The 22,926-nt window shown below is 46.5% G+C and overlaps 1 protein-coding gene across 1 annotated transcript; it reads left to right on the top strand.

Moving 5' to 3' along the window:
• On the top strand, positions 5,867-22,872 carry MRAP (melanocortin 2 receptor accessory protein). The gene is given in 4 exon segments (XM_005674746.3): positions 5,867-5,982; positions 19,354-19,453; positions 22,254-22,450; positions 22,453-22,872. Coding segments are annotated over 4 exon segments (468 nt in total). The 5' UTR covers positions 5,867-5,876; the 3' UTR covers positions 22,518-22,872.

The raw sequence follows: 22,926 nt of genomic DNA, 5'->3' as shown, positions 1-22,926 counted from the left end.
AGTCTGCCTGCAATGCAGGAGACCCCGGTTGGATTCCTGGATCCAGAAGATTCCCTGGAGAAGGAAATGGCCCCCCACTCCAGTATTCTTGCCTGGAGAACCCCATGGACAGAGGAGCCTGGCGGGCTGCAGTCCACGGGGTCGCGGGTCGCGAGAGTCAGACATGCCTGAGTCACTAAGCACACGTTATTCTGAGACTCTGCATGCATTGTGTCCAGTGCTTACACTGAGTAAGTATTGTGTCCAATGCTTACATTGAGTAAGTATTCTGTCCAATGCTTACATTGAGTAAGTATTACTTGGGGAGAATAGGATTTGAAGTTTTGGGAAAAAGAGATGCAGCCGTGGAAGTTAAGCTTAAGGAAAGCCTCTGTGGTGATGATTTTTAATTTAACAGTATCAGTACGAGCAAAGGGCTTCCCAGGTGGCCCTAGGGGCAAAGAACCCACCCGTCAATGCAGGAGCCACAAGAAATGCAGGTTTGATCCCTGGGCTGGGAAGATCCCCTGGAAGAGGGAATGGCACCTCACTTCAGTATTCTTTCCTGGAGAAGCCCAGGGACAGAGGAACCTGGCAGGCTATGGTCCATACGGTCACAAAGAGTCTGACACAACTAAAGTGACTTCGCACATGTGAGGAAAAGGGGAAAAAATTTAAAATAGGAAAAAAAAATGTATCGGTATGAACTCATGATTTTTTTTTTTTTTTTTTTGCTTTAAAGAATAAACATTTCCTAGCTGTCTAGGTTGAATAGGCCTGAACACTGTAACCAACTCAGTAGCAATTAGCACCTTTAACATTCAGATTATGATAGCTGAATATTTCCCACTAAAATACCAGTATTCCTTGGAGAAACGGCTGAATCCTCGATCTGGGATAAGAAATCTACAAAATGAGCCTGGAACATCTTGTCTTCCAGAAAGCAAAAAAGCTATAAAAACCAAATAAAGCAAACTTCTAATATAACCAACATGAGGAGGCTCTCACTCTCCAAATATGAGGTAAACTGTACATTGGTACAGTAGCTATAATGGATGGGACACATAAGAAAGTTTCATTGCACAAGCTCAAAACAAACAAACAAACAAAAAACCTCTCACTGTTCACTGCTGAAAGATGCTAGAAAATCCAACTATTATTTTAAAAACTGGCAAAAAGAAGTAAATCAAACATTTATCCCATCTTGATATGAACTGTATCTGAGGTAACCAGATAGTTCATAAACAAAGATATTTTTCCTTTTTTGGTTTGTTTATTTAGAAGGATGGTAGCTAATAAGTGAAAAAGAAATGATGAAATAAGGAAATCACAATTTTTATTTTTCAGAGGACATAGGTTCAATCCCTGGTTGGGGAACTAAAATCTTGTAAGCCTTGTGGGCAAAAGAAAAAAAAAAGAAAAGAAATTATCATTTTTACCATAGTTAATGGATCTTCCCTGGTGGCTTAGACGGCAAAGCGTCTGCCTACAATGCAGGAGACCTGGGTTCAATCGCTGGTCGGGAAGATCTCCTGGAGAAGGAAATGCAACCCACTCTAGTATTCTTGCCTGGAAAATCCCATGGACCGAGGAACCTGGTAGGCTACAGTCCATGGGGTCGCAAAGAGTCGGATGCGACTGAGCAACTTCACTTTCACTTTTCAATGGATCTCAACAATGAATATCGCTGGTTGATAATATTGCACAGAAAAGACACAACCAGACATTATGTGTCTCCTGAGGGTAAGACAGCACAACACCGAGGAGGTATTCTTGTCAATAAAAAACTGAACCTAAATCTGATCCAGCCTCTAGGTCTAACTTCACTTTCCAGGAAATACAGGGAATCGGGAACATGACTAACACAATGTGGGATCTAACTGGCAGACTCTTCAGAGTTGATAACTCTTTTCCCCAACAAAGAAATTCCAAATTTTAAAAAAAGTAGAAGGAAGACAGAGCCTACAAATTTAACAAGTCGTTTCAACCAACTGCAACGCATGCAACTCATTTCCTCCTGATTTGAACAAATCAACTGTAAAAGAAATTATGAGGCAAACTGGAAAAATTAGAGTATTGACTGGATGTTTGATGCAATTAACTATTTTTAGGTGGGATAACAGTACCACGGTTTTACTTTAAAAAAAATTCCTTTAGAGATATGTATGAAATATGAAATATTTACAGATGAAATGATGTATTAGAATTTGCTACACAATAGTCCAGAATGAGGGAAGTGAATGGAGATACAGATGCTAAGTTACCTAGGACTTGATGGTTGTTGAAGTTGTGATGATTCCATGGAGTTTTAAAATACTATTCTTGCTGCTTTTGCAAAAGTTTGAAATTGCCTATGATAAAAAAATTTTAAGTCATGAAAATTTTGAATTTTCTCTGTTATATACCCATGCTTGTTCAATATTAAAAAGTGACTTTTTACCAAAAATCTTTGACAACAACAGATACCTCAGAGAGAAGCTCTGTTTTTAAGGATTTGTATAACCACAACACTGTTTGCCCCATGTGGCAGGCTGAATAATAGTCCCCCGCCTCCAAATATCTACATCTAATCCCTGGAACCGGTGAATATGACTTCATATGGCAAAAAGAGACTTTGCAGATACAACTGAACTACGGATTCTGGATGGAGAGATTTCCTGGATGGTCTGGGTGGTCAAAATGGCGTGGGTACCTTCATAGGTAGGAAGAGAGAGAGTTGATGCAGAGAAAGAAGGTGAAGTGACAACGGAATCAAGAGGAGAAAGGTCTAACGGAGACACATGTCAAGGAATGAGGACAGGGACTTCTCAGGTGGTCCAGAAGCTAAGTTTCCACACTCCCAGTGCAGGGGGCCAGGTCCGACCCCACACGCCACACCTGACAGGCACTCCACAGGGTGCTGTGGCTAAGACCTGGTGCAGCCAAATAAATAGATATTAAATATATATATATAATTGTTAAAAAAAGGAAAGAGGACAGCCTCCAGAAGCTGGAAAAGGCAAGGACACAGATTTCTCCACAGGGTTACCGGAAGGAAACAGTCCTGGGTACATCTTGATTTTAGCCCCAGAACTCATTTTGAATTTCTGACTTCCAGGAGTGTAAGATAATTGCTATTATTGTTCAATCGCTAAGTCATGCCTGACTCTGGGACCCCATGGACTGCAGCATGCCAGGCTCCCCTGTCCTTCACTATCTCCCCGAGTTTGCTCAAACTCATGTCCATCGAGTCGGTGATGCCATCCAACCATCTCATCCTCTGTCGTCCCCTTCTCCTCCCACCTTCAATCTCTCCCAGCATCACGGTCTTTTCCAATAAGTCAACTCTTCGCATGAGGTGGCCTAAGTATTGGAGTTCCAGCTTCAGCATCAGTCTTTCCAATGTACACCCAGGACTGATTTCCTTTAGGATGGACTGGCTGGATCTCCTTGCCGTCCAAGGGACTCTCAAGAGTCTTCTCCAACCCCACAATTCAGCCCCAGAACTCACTTTGAATTTCTGACTTCCAGGACTGTAAGATAGTAAATCTATGTTATTTTAAGCCACTAAGTCTGTGGTAATTTGTCATGGCAACCACATAACATGACTGCATACCAGTCTGCAAGTTCAAGGTGTCCTGGGCAGAGCATGGCGGCTGTCCTACCTGGCTGTTATCCCCCTAAAGGAGGCTTCTGACCCCCGAGCAGAGTATTGTGAGAATCGCAGGAAACACAGAGCAGAGCAGCCAGCTCAGGCACTGCTCAGCCAGTGTCTGCTCTCCCCTTTCTTCTCTTCACCTTCTCCCCTGTACGCGGTGGATGGCCACAAGGCTAGCTAACAAGTGTGTGCATCTCCTGTAAAAGAAAACGTGGAAGGAAAGACAACTTCACCTTTGAGTTCGGGTTTATAAATTAAAGTGAGAGGAAAAGCAAGGCCAACTGTCAAGGTCTTGGAGGTCTTTGTTAATATGAACATGTCATGGTTATCTCAGAGAGCTGACCTTGATGGGAGTATTAGTTCTTACTTATGTCAAAGGGGAAAACACGTTTTTAATCTGTTTTCCTAGCAGGGAAATTCCATGGGGTTTTAAAAAGTCAAGATTATTACCAGAGCAATCAATGAATTCATTTGAACAATCGGTGTTTTGTCTGAAGTGAAAATTTCAAGCTGATGAAATTAAAGTGTGTTCAATTGGAAAATGTACCGAGGGAGGGAGGGAGGAAAGGAGGAAGGAGAAAGAGGGGGAAGGGGGAGGGGGAGAGGGCAGGGAAGGAGGGAGGGCTGATGCTGCTATGCGTCAACGTGACTGCATCACCAGAAGCCCAGATATCTCATTAAACAGTGTCTCTGGGTTTGTCTGTGAGAGTTTTTCACGCTGATGTATGGCAAAAACCATCACAATATTGTAAAGCAATTATCCTTTAATTCAGTTCAGTTCAGTTCAGTCGCTCAGTCATGTCCGACTCTTTGCGACCCCGTGAATCACAGCACACCAGGCCTCCCTGCCCATCACCAACTCCCGGAGCTTACTCAAACTCATGTCCATTGAGCTGGTGATGCCATCTAACCATTTCACCCTCTGTCATCCCCTTCTCCTCCTGTTCTCAATCTTTCCCAGCATCAGGGTCTTTTCAAATGAGCCAGTTCTTCCCATCAGATAGCCAAAGTATTGGAGTTTCAGCTTCAGCACCAGTCCTTCCAAAGAATATTCGGGACTGATTTCCTTAGGATGGACTGGCTTGATCTCCTTGCAGTCCAAGAGCCTCTCAAGAGTCCTCTCCAACACCACAGTTCAAAAGCATCAATTCTTCGGTGCTCAGCTTTCTTTATAGTCCAACTCTCACATCCATAAATGACTACCTAGAAAAACCATAGCTTTGACTAGATGGACCTTTGTAGGCGGCCTGAATTTATCTGGGTTTGCTGCCTACACTATCAATGCCCCCCTTTCCTCTGGCAGTGTAGACCTGAGTCGAGAAGACTAGAAAGTCAGGATCTTGGAGGGAAAGTCCCCTGACGGTGTGTGTTTTGACTTCATCACTAACTCTCAAAAGCTAAATTTTAGGGAGCTCTTCACATTTAGTCCTGCTCATTTCCAGCACTTGGAATGCTCCTCTTGCTTGTATCTCTGCTCTTAGAAAAGTGAGTGTACAACTTGGAGTCGGGCCCTGACCAGATGAATCCTTGTCACGTCTATCATCAGCCAAGGACTGGTGAACCCTGGGGCCCTGTTTCCCAGGAACACAATTTGTGTGGGTTCTTGACCTGGAAAACAGCCTCCCCAGTCTGAACAGAGGCAGCTGACTGCTTGGTTCTTGGGAGCACACATGAAAGCTGGGACGTGCATTCTGTTGGAGCAGCGTGTTCTTTGGGTTTAATGAAGTGGTGATGTGTTCATGAGAGAGGTTGCAAGTTCAAGGCTGACATCACTCAGGTTCCACCCTCAGATAAGGAATCTAGGCCAGTGATTTGCTGGTTGCTTAACAGCACCAAGAGCTGCCTTAATGCAAGTCAAGCCTGGCAGTGCCAGGCTCTTGATTTGGTTCAATTAATTATTTAGGGCCCAAAGTGGTTGTCCTTTCTAGTCCTAGTCCACATCTTATCTTTCGAGGGTCCTGGGGGGAATCTGTTTTCTTGTCCGGATGCTGAGGGCCAACCAGCACTTGCGCAGGGACCTCTGGCTCCCGCCTCGTACTCTGTTTGTTTTGGAGCTGCATCAAGCCAGCAGGATGGATCGCTCTACTTGAACTCTAAAGATGTCCTGACCTTCCTCCCAGCCCCACGGCTCTGATAAGTGAGTAGGCCTTGAGTCCGGAGACCCACAGACATACTTGAATGATTTTACACAAATCAGCAGGGCCATCTCCTGGGTGAGCTCAGAGCAGCTCCGGAAGGGCCACTGGCCAGCGGCGCAGGCATGGCCAACAGAACCAACACCTCTGCCCCATACTACAGCTACGAATACTACCTGGACTACTTGGACCTCATGCCCGTGGATGAGAAGAAGCTAAGCGCCAACAAACGTGAGTCCTGAACTGGGGAAGCTGGCCGATCGGAGGCTGGGGGTTGGCACAGATGGCTTTTCTCCATTCACTTATGAATCCCAGGATATCACGGGAAAGCCAGAATGGGACTCTGAACTCGTAGATAGAAGGGAATGGAGGGTGTATCTATTATCTTCTGTACTAGGTTGGAAACTAGCCTCTTGAGAAACTAAGACACTTTGGGAGCAGGCTACACTGGTAAGACAGATTTCTCAATAGAGTTATATTTGTCTAGGGGTCCAATAACTAGATGAGTTTCTCCAAACTGTATAGATTTCGAGTTTTCCCATTGTCTCCATGTAGATGTGGGAGAGAGCTACGGTGTTCACTTCTAAGATGTGCCACTAATTCTTATTAAAAATACCAAGCAACGCTTCATCTTCATGGTCTCATGAAGGACCACCAGACAAGTTAACAGCCTTTTCTTCATCTTAACCTGCCCAGTCTTTATCTTGAAGTAACTCGGTAGCTTCTCAATAATCTTCTCTGATTATTCTAGTTACTCCGACCAGATAACAAGTCAGATGGGGAAATGAGCATAAAAAAACAAAACAAAAACAAAGTTCCAGGAACCCATCCTTTCTGCCTATCCTGAAGTCCCCCAGGTTTCAGGGACTTCACTACAATCACACAGTATGTCTGTCAAAAATTAATGTGTCCTTAGAAAGAACACAATGCTTCCCACAAACCAGCTCAAAACTGAAATTCACTTCACTGGTGTTATTTAATAAAAGGAGGCAGAGCCCTGGCAGGGTCCTTGGGGAAAGTCCTATAGAATGTCTGGTTGGGAAGTGTTCCCTTTCCTATGTCATATCCACCTTCCAGAAGTGAAGGACTTCTGTTTCATGTTTGCTGAGGACTTCCTGTATTCCTGACACTGTAGCAAAACTTTTGGGGGGGACAATAGATTTGGTGTGTTTTCTGATACAAGCTATAAACCCATGAAATGAAAATGTGAGTTTTTTCACATGCAACTCACAATATGGAAGACATAGAGTAATAGGGAGAAAGTGGCAGATCTGAAATAAAAGCCCACTCACAGATATTATCAAAAGTTCAGAACTTCAAGATCCATGCTGACCTGGACAACATATAGATGTGCATTTAGGAAGGACTTTTTAAAATGAACACAAATTAAATAAAATTGTAGCTCAGCTTCTGATGTCTCACTTATCACCTGGGCTCTGAAGTTGATCCTCGCTGCTTTGTGTTGGGGGGCTGTTAGCAACTTTAGGAGCTTAGAGCACATGATCTCAATCTCTGCCCTCACCTGTTACCCACAGGTAACTTACATTTCTTGGGGAGAAGGCTGGTTTTCTCTAAATTGTGTGTGAGGTTTGAGATGTTCTTTTTTTTTATTTTGGCACTTTGAACTAGAGTCGGACATTTACAACCTGGGGAGCTAGATATGAGGTCAAATAAGTTCTTCCTCAAATTCCCAAACCCAGTAACAATTATTTCAGTAAGGAATCTTGCCAGAGAGACCAGTCACTGTCCCCACCCTGGACAACCTAGATGTTGAGGACTTTTGACACTCACAGGGAGAAGCCAGGCTCTGTGTCCCTCCTATGAAAAGTAAGTATCCACTGGTATTTTTACAGAAAGTATTCAAGTTATGCACCTTAGGGGACTGGCTAAATCACTCTCCCATATCTGCATGCAGACTATAGAAAACGTGATATCTACAATTTGAAGAAACCCACCCAGCTTACTGGAACTCCAAACAAATACATTAAACTCTATTAAGAAATACATTTTAAGGGAATTCCCTGGTGATCTAGTGGTTGGAACTGGGTGCTTTCACTGCCCAGGGTCCAGGGTTCAATTCCTGGTCAGAGATATAAGATCCCACAGGCCATGTGGTATGGCCAAAAATAAACAACCAAACAAATAAATAAAGTTTTAAGTCTTATTTATTAAGAAAAAAGGGAATCCATCTTAAAAGAATATTCTGTCTCAAAAGTATCTTAGATACAGTGTATCCCAAAAGTGTCTTAGAAAGTTAATTCTAAATTTATCACAAAGGCTGCCAAATACCATTTTATACCCAAGTCCTAGATATCAGGAATCTTTAACATCCACAGAGAGAGGTGCTTTCTCTGGGCTCCCTTATTCCTGTTTGTGTCTCACATATCCCAGGCTTCATGCCCTGATTTTAATTTCTATTGTCTCTGGGAAAGAAATTTGGGGCTAGGCAAAATTCCTCCCCTGCTGGGGTGTTTGCACCTTGAATAGGTTAATTGTCTTGTTTTTGTTGTTGTTTTCTGGGTGACCAGCCATGGACCAGTGACTCTGTCGAGTCTAGGTACATGGACTCTAAGCCTGTTGGCTGTAATTCTCATTTGAACTGTGCCGCTTACTAGCTCTGTGTCTTGGGTAAGTAAGTTAGTGAGGCCAGGCCAGATTCAGGAGGAGGGAATTAGATGGGTTCTAGTGCAAGAAGGGTTAAAAATTGGAGGCAGAGGACCTCCCTGGAGGCCCAGTTGTTCTGACCTTGTGCTTCCAAGGCAGGGGGCAGGGGTTCACTCCCTGGGAAACTCAGATCCTGCATGCCGTGTGGCACAGCCAAAAATAAGCAAAACAAAAAATTGGAGGCAGTCTTTTTAGTTCACGGTAAACAAGAAAAATATGGCAGATGGCAAGATGTGCTCCAAAGAAAAGTCAAATGGGAAACGTGGCTAGGAGAGCAGGGACCCAAGGGTGGAAGACGGCTGGTGAAGGCCTCACCTGCGGCCTGTGAAGAGGTGAGAAATTAAGTCTTGACGATGTCTTGGGAAGGAACCTTTTAGGAACACCAAGGGCCAAGGCTCTGAAGCAGAGGAGTGCCTGGTATATTCCAGGAATGACAAAGAGACCGCAGTGGCTATTCCTTATATTTTGGGGAGCTACTTTTGAAAACTATCTTTTTCTCTTAAAATGGAAACCACTTTATTATTTCCTAAGTCAACACAACCCATCCATCAACAGGAAAAAAAAAATAGAAATATGAGCTGCTGCTGCTGCTGCTGCTAAGTCGCTTCAGTCGTGTCTGACTCTGTGCAACCCCATAGACAGCAGCCCACCAGCACCCCGCCATCCACCCCTGCCCAGTCCCTGGGATTCTCCACGCAAGAACACTGGAGTGGGCTGCCATTTCCTTCTCCAAAGCATGAAAGTGAAAAGTGAAAGTGAGTTCGCTCAGTCGTGTCCGACTCCTAGCGACCCCACGGACTGCAGCCTACCAGGCTCCTCTGTCCATGGGATTTTCCAGGCAAGAGTACTACAGTGTGTTGCCATTGCCTTCTCCAAGAAATACAAGCAATTGATATGAAAAGACAGTAACAGAGAGAAGCTCAAAGGGCCAAGGAACAGGAGAAAATGCTCAGTGTCATCAGGGAAATGCACTGGGAAAGAACAAGTAGGTACCATTTCACAACCACTCAATCAAGTAGGTACCATTTCACAACCACTCAATCAGTGAGAGTTAAAAGGCTGGTATTTGAAGTGTTGGGGTAGGAAGGACAGAAATTAGTACCGTTAAATGCAGCTGATAGGATGAAACTTGAGTTCACCATTTGGGAGAGCAGCTTGGCAAGAACCAAAATAAGTTACAGATGTTCACAAGGCAGAGTCCCCTTGCCGGTGTCCGCCTAGGGAAGTGCGTACATGTGTCCACCAGGATGCAGGTATCTCAGTGTTCACTGCAGCACTGTCTGACAGTCAGAAAGTGGAAATGGCCTAATATCCATCAACAGGAGACGGGATAAATGAATGATGGTTGTGTTACTACAGGCATGCTTAGTCAGTCATGTCTGACTCTTGTGACCCCGTATACTATAGCCCGCCAGGTTCCTCTGTCCACAGGATTTTTCAGGCGAGAATACTGGAGTGGGTTGCCATTTCCTCCTCCAGGGGATCTTCCCAACCAAGGGATCGAACCTGAGTCTCCTGTGTCTCCTGCAGGAGACGTTCTTCTTTTCATTGTTCTCTATTTAATCTTATGAATAATTTATTTTATACTTAATAGCTTAGAGAGTCACTTTATGGGGACATTTTATTACACAAGAAAAAATGTAATGAATGTTTACACATATGATTCATTCATCCCAATATTTCAATCAGCAAGGTCAATTCGCAGGCAGATTCTTTACCTGAATGTGTTATTACAACCACATTTAAAGATATATATAAAATATATTTTTATTTGTTTCCAGCTTTTTATTCATCTTATTTCTTTTACTTTCTTTTGTTTTTTTTTGGCCTTATCACACAACATGTGGGATCTTAGTTCCCCAAGTAGGGATTGAACCTGGGCCCCCTGCAGTGGAAGATTGGAGTCCCAACCACCGGACAACCTTGCAAGATGTTCAAATGCCTTTTCTAAAGTTGGATATGCCCCCAGTAGATGACTTCACGCTACCTCTCAGTGGAGGACAGAGGAGGCTGGCAGGCTGCCGTCCACGGGGTCACAGAGTCAGACGCGACTGATCAACTGAACAACAGCAACTGCTCAGAAGAATATCAGTGCCTAGCCAACTAGGGTGGTTCTGTGTCTGTGTCCTCATATGTACATAGGCATGCACATACATGTGCTGAGGCACATACACAAACATACCTGTTCAGCCGCATGCAACTGGACTCCTATTCTGCGTGCTGTTTGTAATAACTCCTGCCTGGAGCTGCTGAGGGGAAACAGAACTGGCACAGGATAGAGAACAGTTACATTCCTGTATATAAAAGAGGTGCTTCCCAGAGGTGTTTTGGGAAGAAGAACAGAGCCCCCAGGGGCCAAGTTCTTGCAGGCCAGCCTCGGAGGATCCCCATAAGCTGTGGGAAATCATGTAAAAGAGTAAGCAGGGAAGAGACAAAGTGCGCTTTGCTTGCTAAAAATATGGCTTTGGTGGATATATACATATGAGGGTCGGTAGGGTAGTGGTCACATGCGGGCAGGAAACGGCCATGCGCTGAGGTTGGAAGCATAAAGTTGAAAAGGTCCTTGGGACTTCCCTGGCGGTCCAGTGACTAAGACTCCATGCTCTGAGTTTGAGTCCTGGTCAGGGAACTAGGCCCCATATGCCGCAATTAAGACCTGGTGCACCCAAATAAATACATATATATTTAAAAATAAATAGATATATATTTTTAAGATAAGATCTCTACCCTTAGGTGTTGACAGCCTAGGCAGGAACAGTTGCATACATGAATAAGAGTGCCCTGGTATTATAGAATACCATATGGAAATAGACGTATGTGGGACTCATGAAAGCTGATAACTTAATGTCACCCAGCTGGATAGTCACAGATCCCGGACCTCAATTCCGGCTGCCACACCTCAGGACTCTTCCCAGGACACTTGTCATGATTAGGGGGCAGGTTCTCACCAGGATGTGGGATCCAGCAGAGCAGAAAACTTTGTCCATCTGTCTGTCTGTCTGTCTCCCCACAGTTCAGAATAGTGCCGAGCACCCAGCAGGCACACACACCTGGTGAGGATTTCTTCTTGGCTTGTACATGGCCACCTTCTTGTCATGCGCTCGAAGGGCTCTTCCCTGGTGTAAATGGAGAAAGAGGTCTCTTTCTCTTCTTATAAAGGCACTAATCCCATCATGAGGGCCCCACCCTCATGACCTCTTCTAAACCTAATTAGCTCTCAAGGCCACACCTGCAAGTACTATCACCCTGGAGATTAGGGCTTCCACATGTTGGGGTGGTAGGGACACGACCATTCAGTCTATAGTGGTACCTTTGTCTTAGCCATCAGCTGAAGCAGATAGAGACAATTCACCATACACATTCTGTTTCCTAGATATATTTCAAATAAGAGCTGGCTGTATATGCTATTTTGTACCTTGCTCTTACTGACCTCACCATCTTTTGTTTCCCCATGTTGTGAAATATTCTTTCACAAGAACCTTGTAAGTAGCTGCCTATTGTTCTAGAAATTGGTGTCTTTGAACTTGTAGAACGCTTTCAGGATTTTGGTCTTATAAGCAATGGCCCCAGGGAGAGGACTTCTTCCACTGCTGTGTGTTAAGCGAAGAAGTCTTGCCTACTTTTGTCCTCAGTACTTGAATTCAAATAAGTTAATTTGAAAAAAGGAAAAAAGAAAAAGCCAGGAACTTCCCTTGTGATCCGGGGGTTGAGGCTCTTCCTGGCAATGCAGACGACACAGGTTTGATCCCTGGTCCGGGAAGATCCCACATGCCCTGGGGCAACTAAGCCCGTGTGCCACAACTACTGAGCCTGTGCTTTGCAACAAGAGCAGCCACCGCAGTGAGAGGCCTGAGCATCCCAACTAGAGTAGCCCCTTGCTTGGTGCGACTAGAGAAATCCCACACCCAGCAGCAAAGACCCAGCACAGACACAAATAAATAAATTTAAAAGAGCCTAAAAATGCAAAACCAGAACTCTCCCTCATCCAAAGTCTGTGCTCCCATATCACTGTATCACTTTTGTTTCTTATAATGATCGGCAGAAGCAGCATCAGGCTGTCTCAGGGATGCTCTGTTACTTGGCTTTGAAGGCAGAGGAAGGTAGGTGCGAGTCCAGGTGAGCTTGGAGAGAGGTCAGCCACAGAAAGCAGGTGACCTCCGTTGCTGACAGATGCGACTTTCTCTCCTTGCCAGTTTCTCTGGGTTGGATCTCCATCCCAGTCAAACAAATCACAAACCATCACGCCCCAGGTCTGTGCACATGAATGACAGAAAGATGCTTTAGAGGGAAACAGAGAGGCAAAGCTCTCCCTCAGACCACCTCACCAGAAGGTCACCTGGGGCAGCAGGTTGACATGGCGAAGGCCAGATGGGGTTCGACTTATGTCAAATTGAGAAAAAGACAAAATAGAAGGAAAAAATACCCGAGTTCATGTGTTAACCTAACAAGCAGGAAGGATTTTAAGATTTTTGTGTTCATACCCAGATGGTGCAATTTATTCCATCATGGTTGGACGGATAATTGGAAAGATCTCGGGATGCAGACACATTTTTCAACGCCGAGTTGAAGGCTGTGGGTTGCCCTTCCTCAGGGAAGGCTTGAAATCTGTTGTGTGATTCTGTTACAGGGACTTCACAAAGATTGTCACCCCTGTGATTTTTAGACATGGCTTCTGTTTCATGGAAATGTTAAGAATCTCCCCAACACTGTCAAAAAGGTGGAAAACAGAAATCCATCCCCAGAGACCCTGCCTGAACAAACTGATTCCACATTTGATTCTGTTCCCTTTTCAGAGGCTAAGCTCTGGAGAGAAAAAAGACAATCTCATATTCCCATCTTACAGTGACAATACAGATAATGTTAATACGATGAGTCTCCAAATACTGGTTGAATGCTCCCTTGCAGGGAGTATCGAGGCGGATTGATTTCCCTTGGGTAGTGCCTGGCCTTACTGCTGTATTATTTACCTCTTAGGTCAGTATGCCTCCTTCCTTTAATTACCAGTTAGAAAGAATTTGTCATAGCCCACACCGACTTCTGCTGAGGCACTGCCTCTGGCAGCTTCAATAATAAGGCAGTCTGTTCATCTGCTTCTCCAACAGCTGGGAGAAGAAGAACAAAAATATCACTAACCAATCTCTTCTGAACAATCACTAACCAATTTCTTCTGAACACAGCAAATAGACTTTGGGGTAAAGACTGATTTTTACAAATCTTCTCTTCTGGCCAGAGCGATCAAGTGTGGGTTGCTGTGGCTGTTCAATCACTCAGTCATGTCCAACTCTTTGTGACCCCAGGGACTTCAGCACACCAGGTTTCCCTGTCCTTCACTATTTCCCAGAGTTTGCTCAAACTCACGTCCGTCGAGTCGATGATGCTATTCATCTCTTTCAGTCACAGCAAACAAGTTCAGGTTACAACTTTTCCTTCTTTTGGGTTGTGCTGAGTCTTTGTTGTGGCACTGAGTTGCAGCATGCAACTGGGCTTCTCTTGTTGAGGATCACGGGCTCTAGAGCACCCAGGCTCTCTAGTTTCAGTGGGCTTAGTAGCCCTGCAAGTATGTGGGATCTTAGTTCCCCAACCAGGGATCCAATGCACATCCCTTGAAAGGTGGATTCTTAACCACTGGACCACCGGGGAAGTCCCAGAACTCTTCTTATGATGTCTAAGCCTTCTGCAGATGGTCAGTTCCATGGGTACGATGTAAGCACTGAAAGGGATTTTTAAACAAAGATTGAGAATGTAATCTTGGAGCAAATTTCCCATCAAGCTAGCCTCATATGGAGCTGTCGTACTTGAGTGAGTCCATGATTCCTCAAAACCTGCTTGGTACTCGTCCTTTGGAACTGACTTTGGTGGCCCTGACACATTCTATGAAATGTCCACAGTGATACATTATGTATTTCTTTGGAAGGTGGATTTGCTTCCAGGAAACAGTTTAAATCACCCATAAACCAATCAGGTGAATGAAATTAAGTGATTGGTACCATTTGGGTATTGAAAATAAGGTATGATCTCAAAAAAAAAAAAAGATGCTCTCATAAAGTGGCAAGATTGGTGTGTGTGTGTGTGTGTGTGTGTGTGTGTGTGTGTGTGTGTGTGTGGGTATCCTTGAAGGTAATTCCAAAAGAAGAATTTATAAATGTTTGATCAACACAGGTATTTTAGGAAATTTACAAGGCTCTACAGTAGAGAGGGCTTCCCTCGTAGCTCAGTCGGTAAAGAATCTGCCTGCCATGCAGGAGACCTGAATTCAGTTTCCGGGTCAAAAAGACCCCCTGGAGAAGGAAATGGCAGCCCACTCCAGGATTCTTGCCTGGAGAAGTCCACGGACAGAGGAACCCGGCAGGCTCTAGTCCATGGTGTCAAAAGAGGCGGACACGACTTAGCAACCAAACCACCACCACCACCACAGTAGAGAGGGGATGATTATTTTGAAGGTCAGCATTTATTTGGAATTGTCAGTTTGGGTATGTTCATTTAAGAAGTCATTTATTGATTTTTGTCCAGATTCAATGCAGAAAATTGGTTACTTTAATGGAGTACCAGATAAAACAGACTTTGATTTCTCTCTCATGTGAAAGTTTGCAGGGCAGAGTGGTAGGTCAGTTCCATGAAGTCTTCAAGGACTGGCTTTGTTTCAGCTCACACCTCTGTCATCCCTGGGATGTGTCCTCACCATCACGTTCCAATCCTGGCTATAGCCATCACATCCATGTTCTGGGCAGCAAAATGGAGTAAGGGAATATGAAGGAATGCATGTGTTAGAAATCCAGCCATCTCTGCAGGACTCCTAGAAGCTGGCCTGCAAATGCTCCATTCACATCTCATTGGCCAGAACCTTGTCACATGACCATACTAACTGAAAGGGAGGCTGGGAAATACAGTCTTTATCTCAGGCAGCCATGTGCCTAGCTACAGGAGGGGTTCTATTACTATGGAAGCAGGTGAAGGATTGACAAGAACAATTACCTTTACGTTTACATAGCTTACGTTTTAGGGCGCTTGAAGGAAGCAGCGACATCACGTGCCACAAAACCCTCTTAACAGAAATAATGATTTTAATTTTATGTACAGATCATTTCACAACCATCACATGAGGAAATCCTGCCATGGGCATTGTTTACGCATATTATTTTATTTAATTTGCATAACAGCCTATATAACACACACTATCATCCCCATTTAACTGATGAGGAAACAGATTTAGAGATGTAAAAATCTCAGACGGCTTGGGATCAAAAAGCTAGGAAATAGTCGTCAGAATTTGAACTCAAAATCGACCTCCAGAGTCTAGGCTCTCAACCCCATTATTATCCCCCAGGAAGGGAAAAATCTTGCTGTTAACTTTCTCCTGGGACTCTAGAGAAGAGGGAAGGGAAGGGGAGTTTTCCAAGACTGAACCAGTTTTATTGTCAAGCCAGTCTGGCGCTCCTTGTTGTAAAGACAAGCTCTGGGTTGTTTAAACATTTCCCACCCTGGAGAATGACAGCTCTTGCCCTTGTAACAAAATGTTCTTTCCAAGCACTTAGGCTGACCCTTCAGGAGGAAGAGGGAAAAACCCTATTTTCTTGGCTGCCTTTTTCAAAAGCACATGATGAAAGAGAACGCCGTGCAGGAAACGGCTGGTGTCTGCTGTTCGCTCTTTTGGTCTGACAAAATTAAAATTTCACTTCTCAGAAGACTCTGTGTTCTGGAAGAGGTGTCATCTCATTTCCTGCTCAGCATCTGGAGATAATGACCAAGGGCTAGGACAGACAGAGTGAGCCTGGGAGACGGGAAAGGGCGTCTGAACTGCTCAATTTCTGATGCTGTTTTCTTCGAGGCTCTGATGGAACTTATCTAGGTACCAAAGACCTCAAATCCTGCATTTTTTTTTTAAATGAAAGAAAAAGAGTGTTAGTGTCTGCAGAAATCTGAAACTTCCTTAAACATTAGAACTCCCAAACCATATTTTCTGAGAACATATATACTCTTATACTTTGAGGGTTAGACAATAAATTGTGACTCTTTAGAACAGAGTTGAATTAAAGCAGGTTCTGGGGAATAATACACAGTGAGCAGACAAGGAACACTTCGAAAGTCAGAGGCTTCTTTTGATTGACATATGCACACTACTATATATAAAATAGAAAACTAATAAGAACCTACTGTCTAGCACAGGGAAATCTACCCAATATTCTGTAACGGCCTATATAGGAAGAGAATTTGAGAAAGAGTGTATATTGTGTCTGACTCTTTGCGACCCCATGGACTGTAGCCTGCCAGGCTCCTCTGTCCTTGGAATTCTCCAGGCAAGAATACTGGAGTGCGTAGCCGTTCCCTTCTCCAGGGGATCTTCCCAACCCAGGGATCGAACCCAGGTTTCCTGCATTGCAGGCAGATTCTTTACCAGCCAAGCCACCAGGGAAGCCATGTGTATATGTATGTATGTATATAAGTATATATACATATATATGTATATATATATATAGAGAGAGAGATGACTCACTTTGCTGTACACCTGAAACTAACACAATATTTGGCTATGTTAGGAGCTTGCTTTGTTTGGGTTTTTATAGCTATTTTTGCTTTCTGGAAGACAAGATGTTCCAGGCTCATTTTGTAGATTTCTTATCCCAGATTGTGGATTTAAAAAAATTTTTTAAAAAGAAGCTTAGTACAGACAGCAGCAACCTCATTTCCTGTTTTCCAGGAGCCCGTGCATCCCCTTTAACAGTGTGATGCTGCAGGGCAGGCCAGCCATTTCTCAGATCAGGGACAGAAAGCAGAGAGGGTGTGATCAGCCTGGGGGGCTCCGCGGTCCTTGCCTCTCTGCAGTGCGAGTGCCAACTTGCTGATACATTTCAAGGTGGTGGAGTCCATGAGGCCTTTTGCCAATACTGCATCTTTTCCTTATTACCTGTTTTTGACACTTTTAGGATTTAAAATCAACTCTTATAAGGTTTTAGTTTCTCCCTCTAGCTGTCTTGGGTCATAGAGGGCAGAGGTAACAATTTTACTCAATAATTACTATTTACCCCACACATCTCTAATCATTCATCCATTCAGTTATTTGTTCATTTATTTATCCATTTATTAGCACTTTTTAACTTGAATACATCACAGAAATCTCTTTTGTTTGAACAGAACCCAACAGAAGGCAGGGCAGGACTAGTGCTGGTGATGTAGCAAGAGTGTCGAGGAGGATGCTGGTGGACAGATGCAGAATCCTAAAGGGGGCCAGCGATTTCTGGTGGGCGAGGTTGGCCTCCTCGGGGTCCTTAGCAGCTCCCAGCAAAGCCTGACTTGCATAGGCGCTTACCACATGCCTGTTGATTACCATCCTTCAGTGGTTTCCTTGGGTCGTGCACGTGGGTGCCTAGCATATCCCAGTCTGGGGCATCTTGTCCTGGGGCGAGGGTGTGTCTGGGATAAGATAGTTGCAGAGACTAATTATGAACCCAGTATGCTTTCCTGGTGGCTCAGTGGTAAAGAATCTGCCCGCAATGCAGGAGATGTGGGTTTGATCCCTGGGTCAGGAAGATCCCCTGGAGAAGGAAACAGCAACCCACTCCAGTATTCTTGCCTGGAGAATACCATGGACAGAGGAGCCTGGCGGGCTACAGTCCATGGGGTCACACAGAGTTGGATGCAACTTAGCTACTAAAACAATAATAATTCTGTGCCCAGAGCCATAGAAACAAACAAGAGAAACAAACACACTCCTACAGTTCCCTAGCAACTTGCTGAATGTTTTGACCCGGAGCCCTGGATAAAGGTACCTCCCAAACCGCCAGGTTCCACCAGGTTCTACCAGGGCCCAGAAGAGGCTGAGCATCCTTCTTGATTTTCCTGTGTGTTTTCACCTCCAGCCACTGATACAGCCACAGTGGTGGCTGCAATGGTGCTTTTTCCTCCTGCCACAGCTCCCCAGCTGGCCCTGTGCCCCGAAAAGAGAGGGACCATGCCTTTTCACCCCCAGCGGCCTGGCTGGGGCAGCCTTGGGTAGCATCTCCATAGCCTGGCCCTCTCCGGAGGAGGCTAGCAGCATTGTTTGGTGCATATCGGTTTTCTAAGTCTCTGATCTTGGGGTCTTTGAAGCGGTCCCCAACTGGGCTGATCGCAGAAGGCTCCTGGTAGGGGCTGCAGTCCTCACAGGAGAGGGGAGGCTGTCCTGCCACATAAAATTGCTCACAGCACTTTCTTCTTCCTGGGAGGAAGGAAGACGGGAAAACCCACTCTCTGAGCAACAGAAGCAGCCAAAAAATCAAGTCTGGGGTGGGGGGTAGGGGTGGCGTGGGAACAGTTTCATTTACTGGTTTTTCCCTCAGTCATCACCCTAAACTGACCCAGTGACTAGTTGCTCTAGGAAAAAGCCAGGTCCCTGCTGCCTCTTTCCTTCCCAAGTTATCATCATTATTTCATTGTTATTATTATTTTGGCTGTGCTGGGTCTTCGTTGTGGCACAACGCTCTCTACTTCTGGAGCAGGCTCGGTTGCCCTGTGGCATGTGAGATCTTAGTTCCCTGACCAGGGATTGTATCCGTGTACCCTGCATTGGGTGTTGCTAGTGGTAAAGAACTGCCCGCCAAGGCAGGAGACGTATGAAACGCGGGTTCGATCCCTGGGTTGGAAAGATCCCCTGGAGGAGGGCATGGCACCCCACTCCAGCATCCTTGCCTGGAGAATCCCCATGGACAGAGGAGCCAGAAGGGCCACTCCATGGGGTCACAGAGAGGACACGACTGAGGTGACTCAGCAGACATGCATACGGTGCGCGGGAGGCAGATTCTTAACCTCGAGACCACCAGGGGGGCCCCTCAGGGTGAGTACTGACGGGAAAATCTCACGGGTCACTCGCTGAGAAGGCTCTCTCCCGGAGTCCCAGTTCCGCAGCACATGGGGACCGTGGGGCACGGGAGATCACACTGACGACATGTATGTCCCCACCCACAGACTCGATCGCCATCGCCTTCTGGGTGAGCCTGGCAGCTTTCGTGGTTTTTCTCTTCCTCATCCTTCTCTACATGTCCTGGTCAGGCTCTCCACAGACGAGGTAAGGACGGGGGTGTGTGGCTAAACAGGGGGCCACTGTGTCCGAGGCAGAATACTCTTTGGCCATGAAAAGGAATAAAGCCTTTTGATTCATGCTATCTGGATGAACCTCAGAAACACTGTGCTAGTGAAGGAAGGCAGACATGAGTCACTGTGTGACTGCAGATGTGAAGTGTGGCAGAGGAGACAAACTCAGAGACAGGAGATTTAGTGGTTGCCCAGGGCTGGGGAGGAGCAAAAGAAGGCGACTGCTCAGGGGTAGGGGGTTTCTTTCACGGTTGTGGTAATGGTCTCACTACAGGGAACAGACTAAAGATGGCTGGATTTTGCATTTTAGCTCTGGTATGTATAGAACATACCTCCGTTAAGCTGCTGCATATAATGAAGCCAAGGTGATCCTGTGCCAATCAGGTCACCAGTTCACCAGGAAAGCGAAGACCCTCATCTACGGCCACCTTCTGTTGTCAGATGCCTACTGCGTACCTCCGTAGTTCAGTTGGAGGCAATCCACACGTTCCAAGCAGTAATTAGAGCTGAGCTCACTAGACGTTCCCTCCTGTGTTCATGCAGTTGGCCTCCCACACTCAATTTTCCTCGGCTTAATCCACCCAAGACAGCCACCGCTGTCCTAAGAACGACGCTTCCAAGGGGCTCTATACCACCGGTCTCCCTGCCATAGCTGATGGGACCAGGGATGGGCAACTAACCCAGAGAGGGTGACTGAGGGCTAGCCATCGCCCTTGGAAATGTGTGGCCTGGCAGGATAATAGCTGGGCTCAGCAGGCACTGACGTGTCCAGAGGAAGACCTGGGGGGTGGGGGTGGGGGTGGCGGGCTGAGCCCCTGTTCTGGACCAAGTCGTGGGGACTGGGAACCAGGAGTCGGCACAGGAAGCTGGGGGCAGGGAGGGGTGAGCAGATCTGTTCTGAGAGGAAGGGAAGAGTAGTCTCCAAGCCTTTGAGGGAACCAGAGGGCAGCCCCTGTGCCTGGGGGTGGGGGTGGGGGCTCACAGCCGGGCCCCTGAGGATCTGAAGATGGATAGGCTTGCCTCGGGGGTTGAGGGGGTGCTCTATTTCTTCTAGCCCCTCCCCCACCTGCCCGTCCAGAGTGTCTCACCCACCAGGACGTTCAGGGCCCCTCGGTCGCATGTGGGAGGCGTGGGAGGCAGGGACCAGTTTTGGAGCAGAGAGGAGACCTAGCCCTTTAGCTTTCAGAGCTCACACTGAAGCTAAGCAGGTTCTCACCCTCAAGAGACATCCTGATGGACCAGCCCAAGAAATCGCCTCTGTCTTCTTACTCTTCTGAGGTGACCTGGAGCCAGCCCTGTGCTAAGGACCACCAGCTCCTGTCCCAGCAGAGGGTTCCAAGGTCCAGTGGGCACGTGGGGGTCTCTCCCATCTCCTGAGCTACGATTTGACAACAGGACAAAACGAGGATGCTGTTCCCCACCCCCCACCCCTGACCGGCCACGTGGCTTGCTAAACAAAACACTCTCCAGGGACTTCGTGACAGACAAGGAATGCTCCCTGTTGTAGACACGTGTTCCCGGAAAAAAACTCACTCAGAAGGACAATGCAGATAGTGGAGTGCAGTTTATTACACCCGCGGGCCCAAGGCAGAGTCTCCTCTTAGCCAAGGACCCCGAGCAGTTTTTGTGAAAACGTTATATACCGTAAGTGTATGTGCCCAAACCCACTTCCCCAAATTCCCTGAAACTAGTCTGAACAAAGGAAAATAAAGATACTATCAAAGTTAACCCGTGATTCATATGCCTTAAGCCTAGGTAGTTAACAGTGGACACTTATCAATAGGCCTGTGGTCATACCCCAATAAGCATAATGTATGATTCTATTCAGTTACACAGATACTTAGGGTACTCCTTCAGTCGATGGAGAGCCCTGGGGCTCTTCCTTCCAGAGGCCTGGTTTCCCAGTTGGCATGTCCTTTCCAGAGATACTGGGCATATAGCTCAAAGTCCACAGTCAGGCCTAAGATGGGAGTCCTGCTTTCAAGATAAAGCCTGTTTTGTCTGCTTCCTCCTTCACTCAGGGAGGGCCAATGGGTCCTAAGTCAGATTTCAGAAAGAGAATACTGAGTTGCTTCCCAAAGAGGCATTCTTCCCACGCTGAAACAAAACAAAAACTATTTAACAAAAAAGATCGTGCTAGCATCAGACAGTCTGAGTCCCTCTGGAAGGAGGCCCTGCTTCCCTGCGCTCCCCTTCCTGACCCTCTTCATTCACATTACAGTTGTAACCACATGTGGCCTAGCTCTCTAGCTCAGACACCCATCAATTCATGGTCTCCTCTCACGCTGACGCCACGAGGCAGTTGTTACTGTCATCCCGTTTCACTGATGGAACCGAAGGCAGGTGGACTGCCCACCGCCCCGGCACCTCAAGGGCAGGAGGGTCCATCCAGGGAGAACGTGTCTCTGGCTGGGACACGAGTTGGCTTGAGGCACAGACACAAGACGAGCAGCACTCAACCACGTGGGTGGACGGGAGGTTGACCAGATACCCCTCTGTACCCGCCCCCCAGCTGTGAATGGACTCACTGGGTCAGAAGGAAAGCCCTGAAGTCAAGGTCACCATGGAGCACTGCCTTGTCTCTTCTATTTCTCGACCGAGGAAACCTCGGTGAGCCAAGCTGACCCCCACCACACCCCCGGGCCTGCTCCCCCGGCAGAGGGGCTCTGGCCTGGGGAGAACTTCCTCCTTAGGCTTTGGCCAGGCAGGAGGTCCCCAGGAAGGACTCTTCCCGTGGAGGCTTGGATGTCTTCTCCCATCTGCTCTGTCCACAGGAACGCCACCCAGCAGCCCCCAACGTGTCCCTGGAGTCTTGGCCTCAACCTCCCGCTCTACGTCTGGAGGCAACCCCAGCACCCCAGGGCCCCCCCGGGGGACCCTGCAGCCTCCACCGAGCTCGGTCGAGGAACCGGACGCCGGAGCATCCCGGCCTGTCCAGTGGCTGCAACGAGAGAGACCCTCCACCTCGGCGCCCCCAGGACCACCCTGCTCTCCTCTGGGAACTGGCCCTCAGTGGGGACCTACAGGGCACCAGCTGACGTCAGCAACATGCCCAGTGAGCCTCCCCTGTAGACAGAACCTCTCGATGGGAAGCCAACACCCCATTCCCATGTGCCCTCTGAAAGCCTGTTTATGTAGCGGGACAGGCAAGTGGGTCAAGAATGGCTCCACCAGGGGGCACGTGTAAGCATTTATCCTGGGCTGGCAGCCAGGCCCAGCCAACCGAGGGAAATAGGCACAAATACTGCTCCTTTTTACTTAGTGCACTCACCACTTATGTTTGCGTTGAGGACAGAAAAATAAAATACATATGAATGAAAATGAAAATATATTCACTAATCTTTACTATGTCACCTTTTAGTTTCAGCTACTACTTCTGCAAGATTCTTTTTATAACTGACTCATTCACCTGGCTGATCTGTGTCTCTTTTAGGGCACCTGGGAAGG

The sequence above is a fragment of the Capra hircus genome, chromosome 1 (assembly GCF_001704415.2).
Source record: "Capra hircus breed San Clemente chromosome 1, ASM170441v1, whole genome shotgun sequence".
NCBI classification, from domain to species: domain Eukaryota; kingdom Metazoa; phylum Chordata; class Mammalia; order Artiodactyla; family Bovidae; genus Capra; species Capra hircus.
This window is presented reverse-complemented; position numbering and strand designations above follow the sequence as displayed.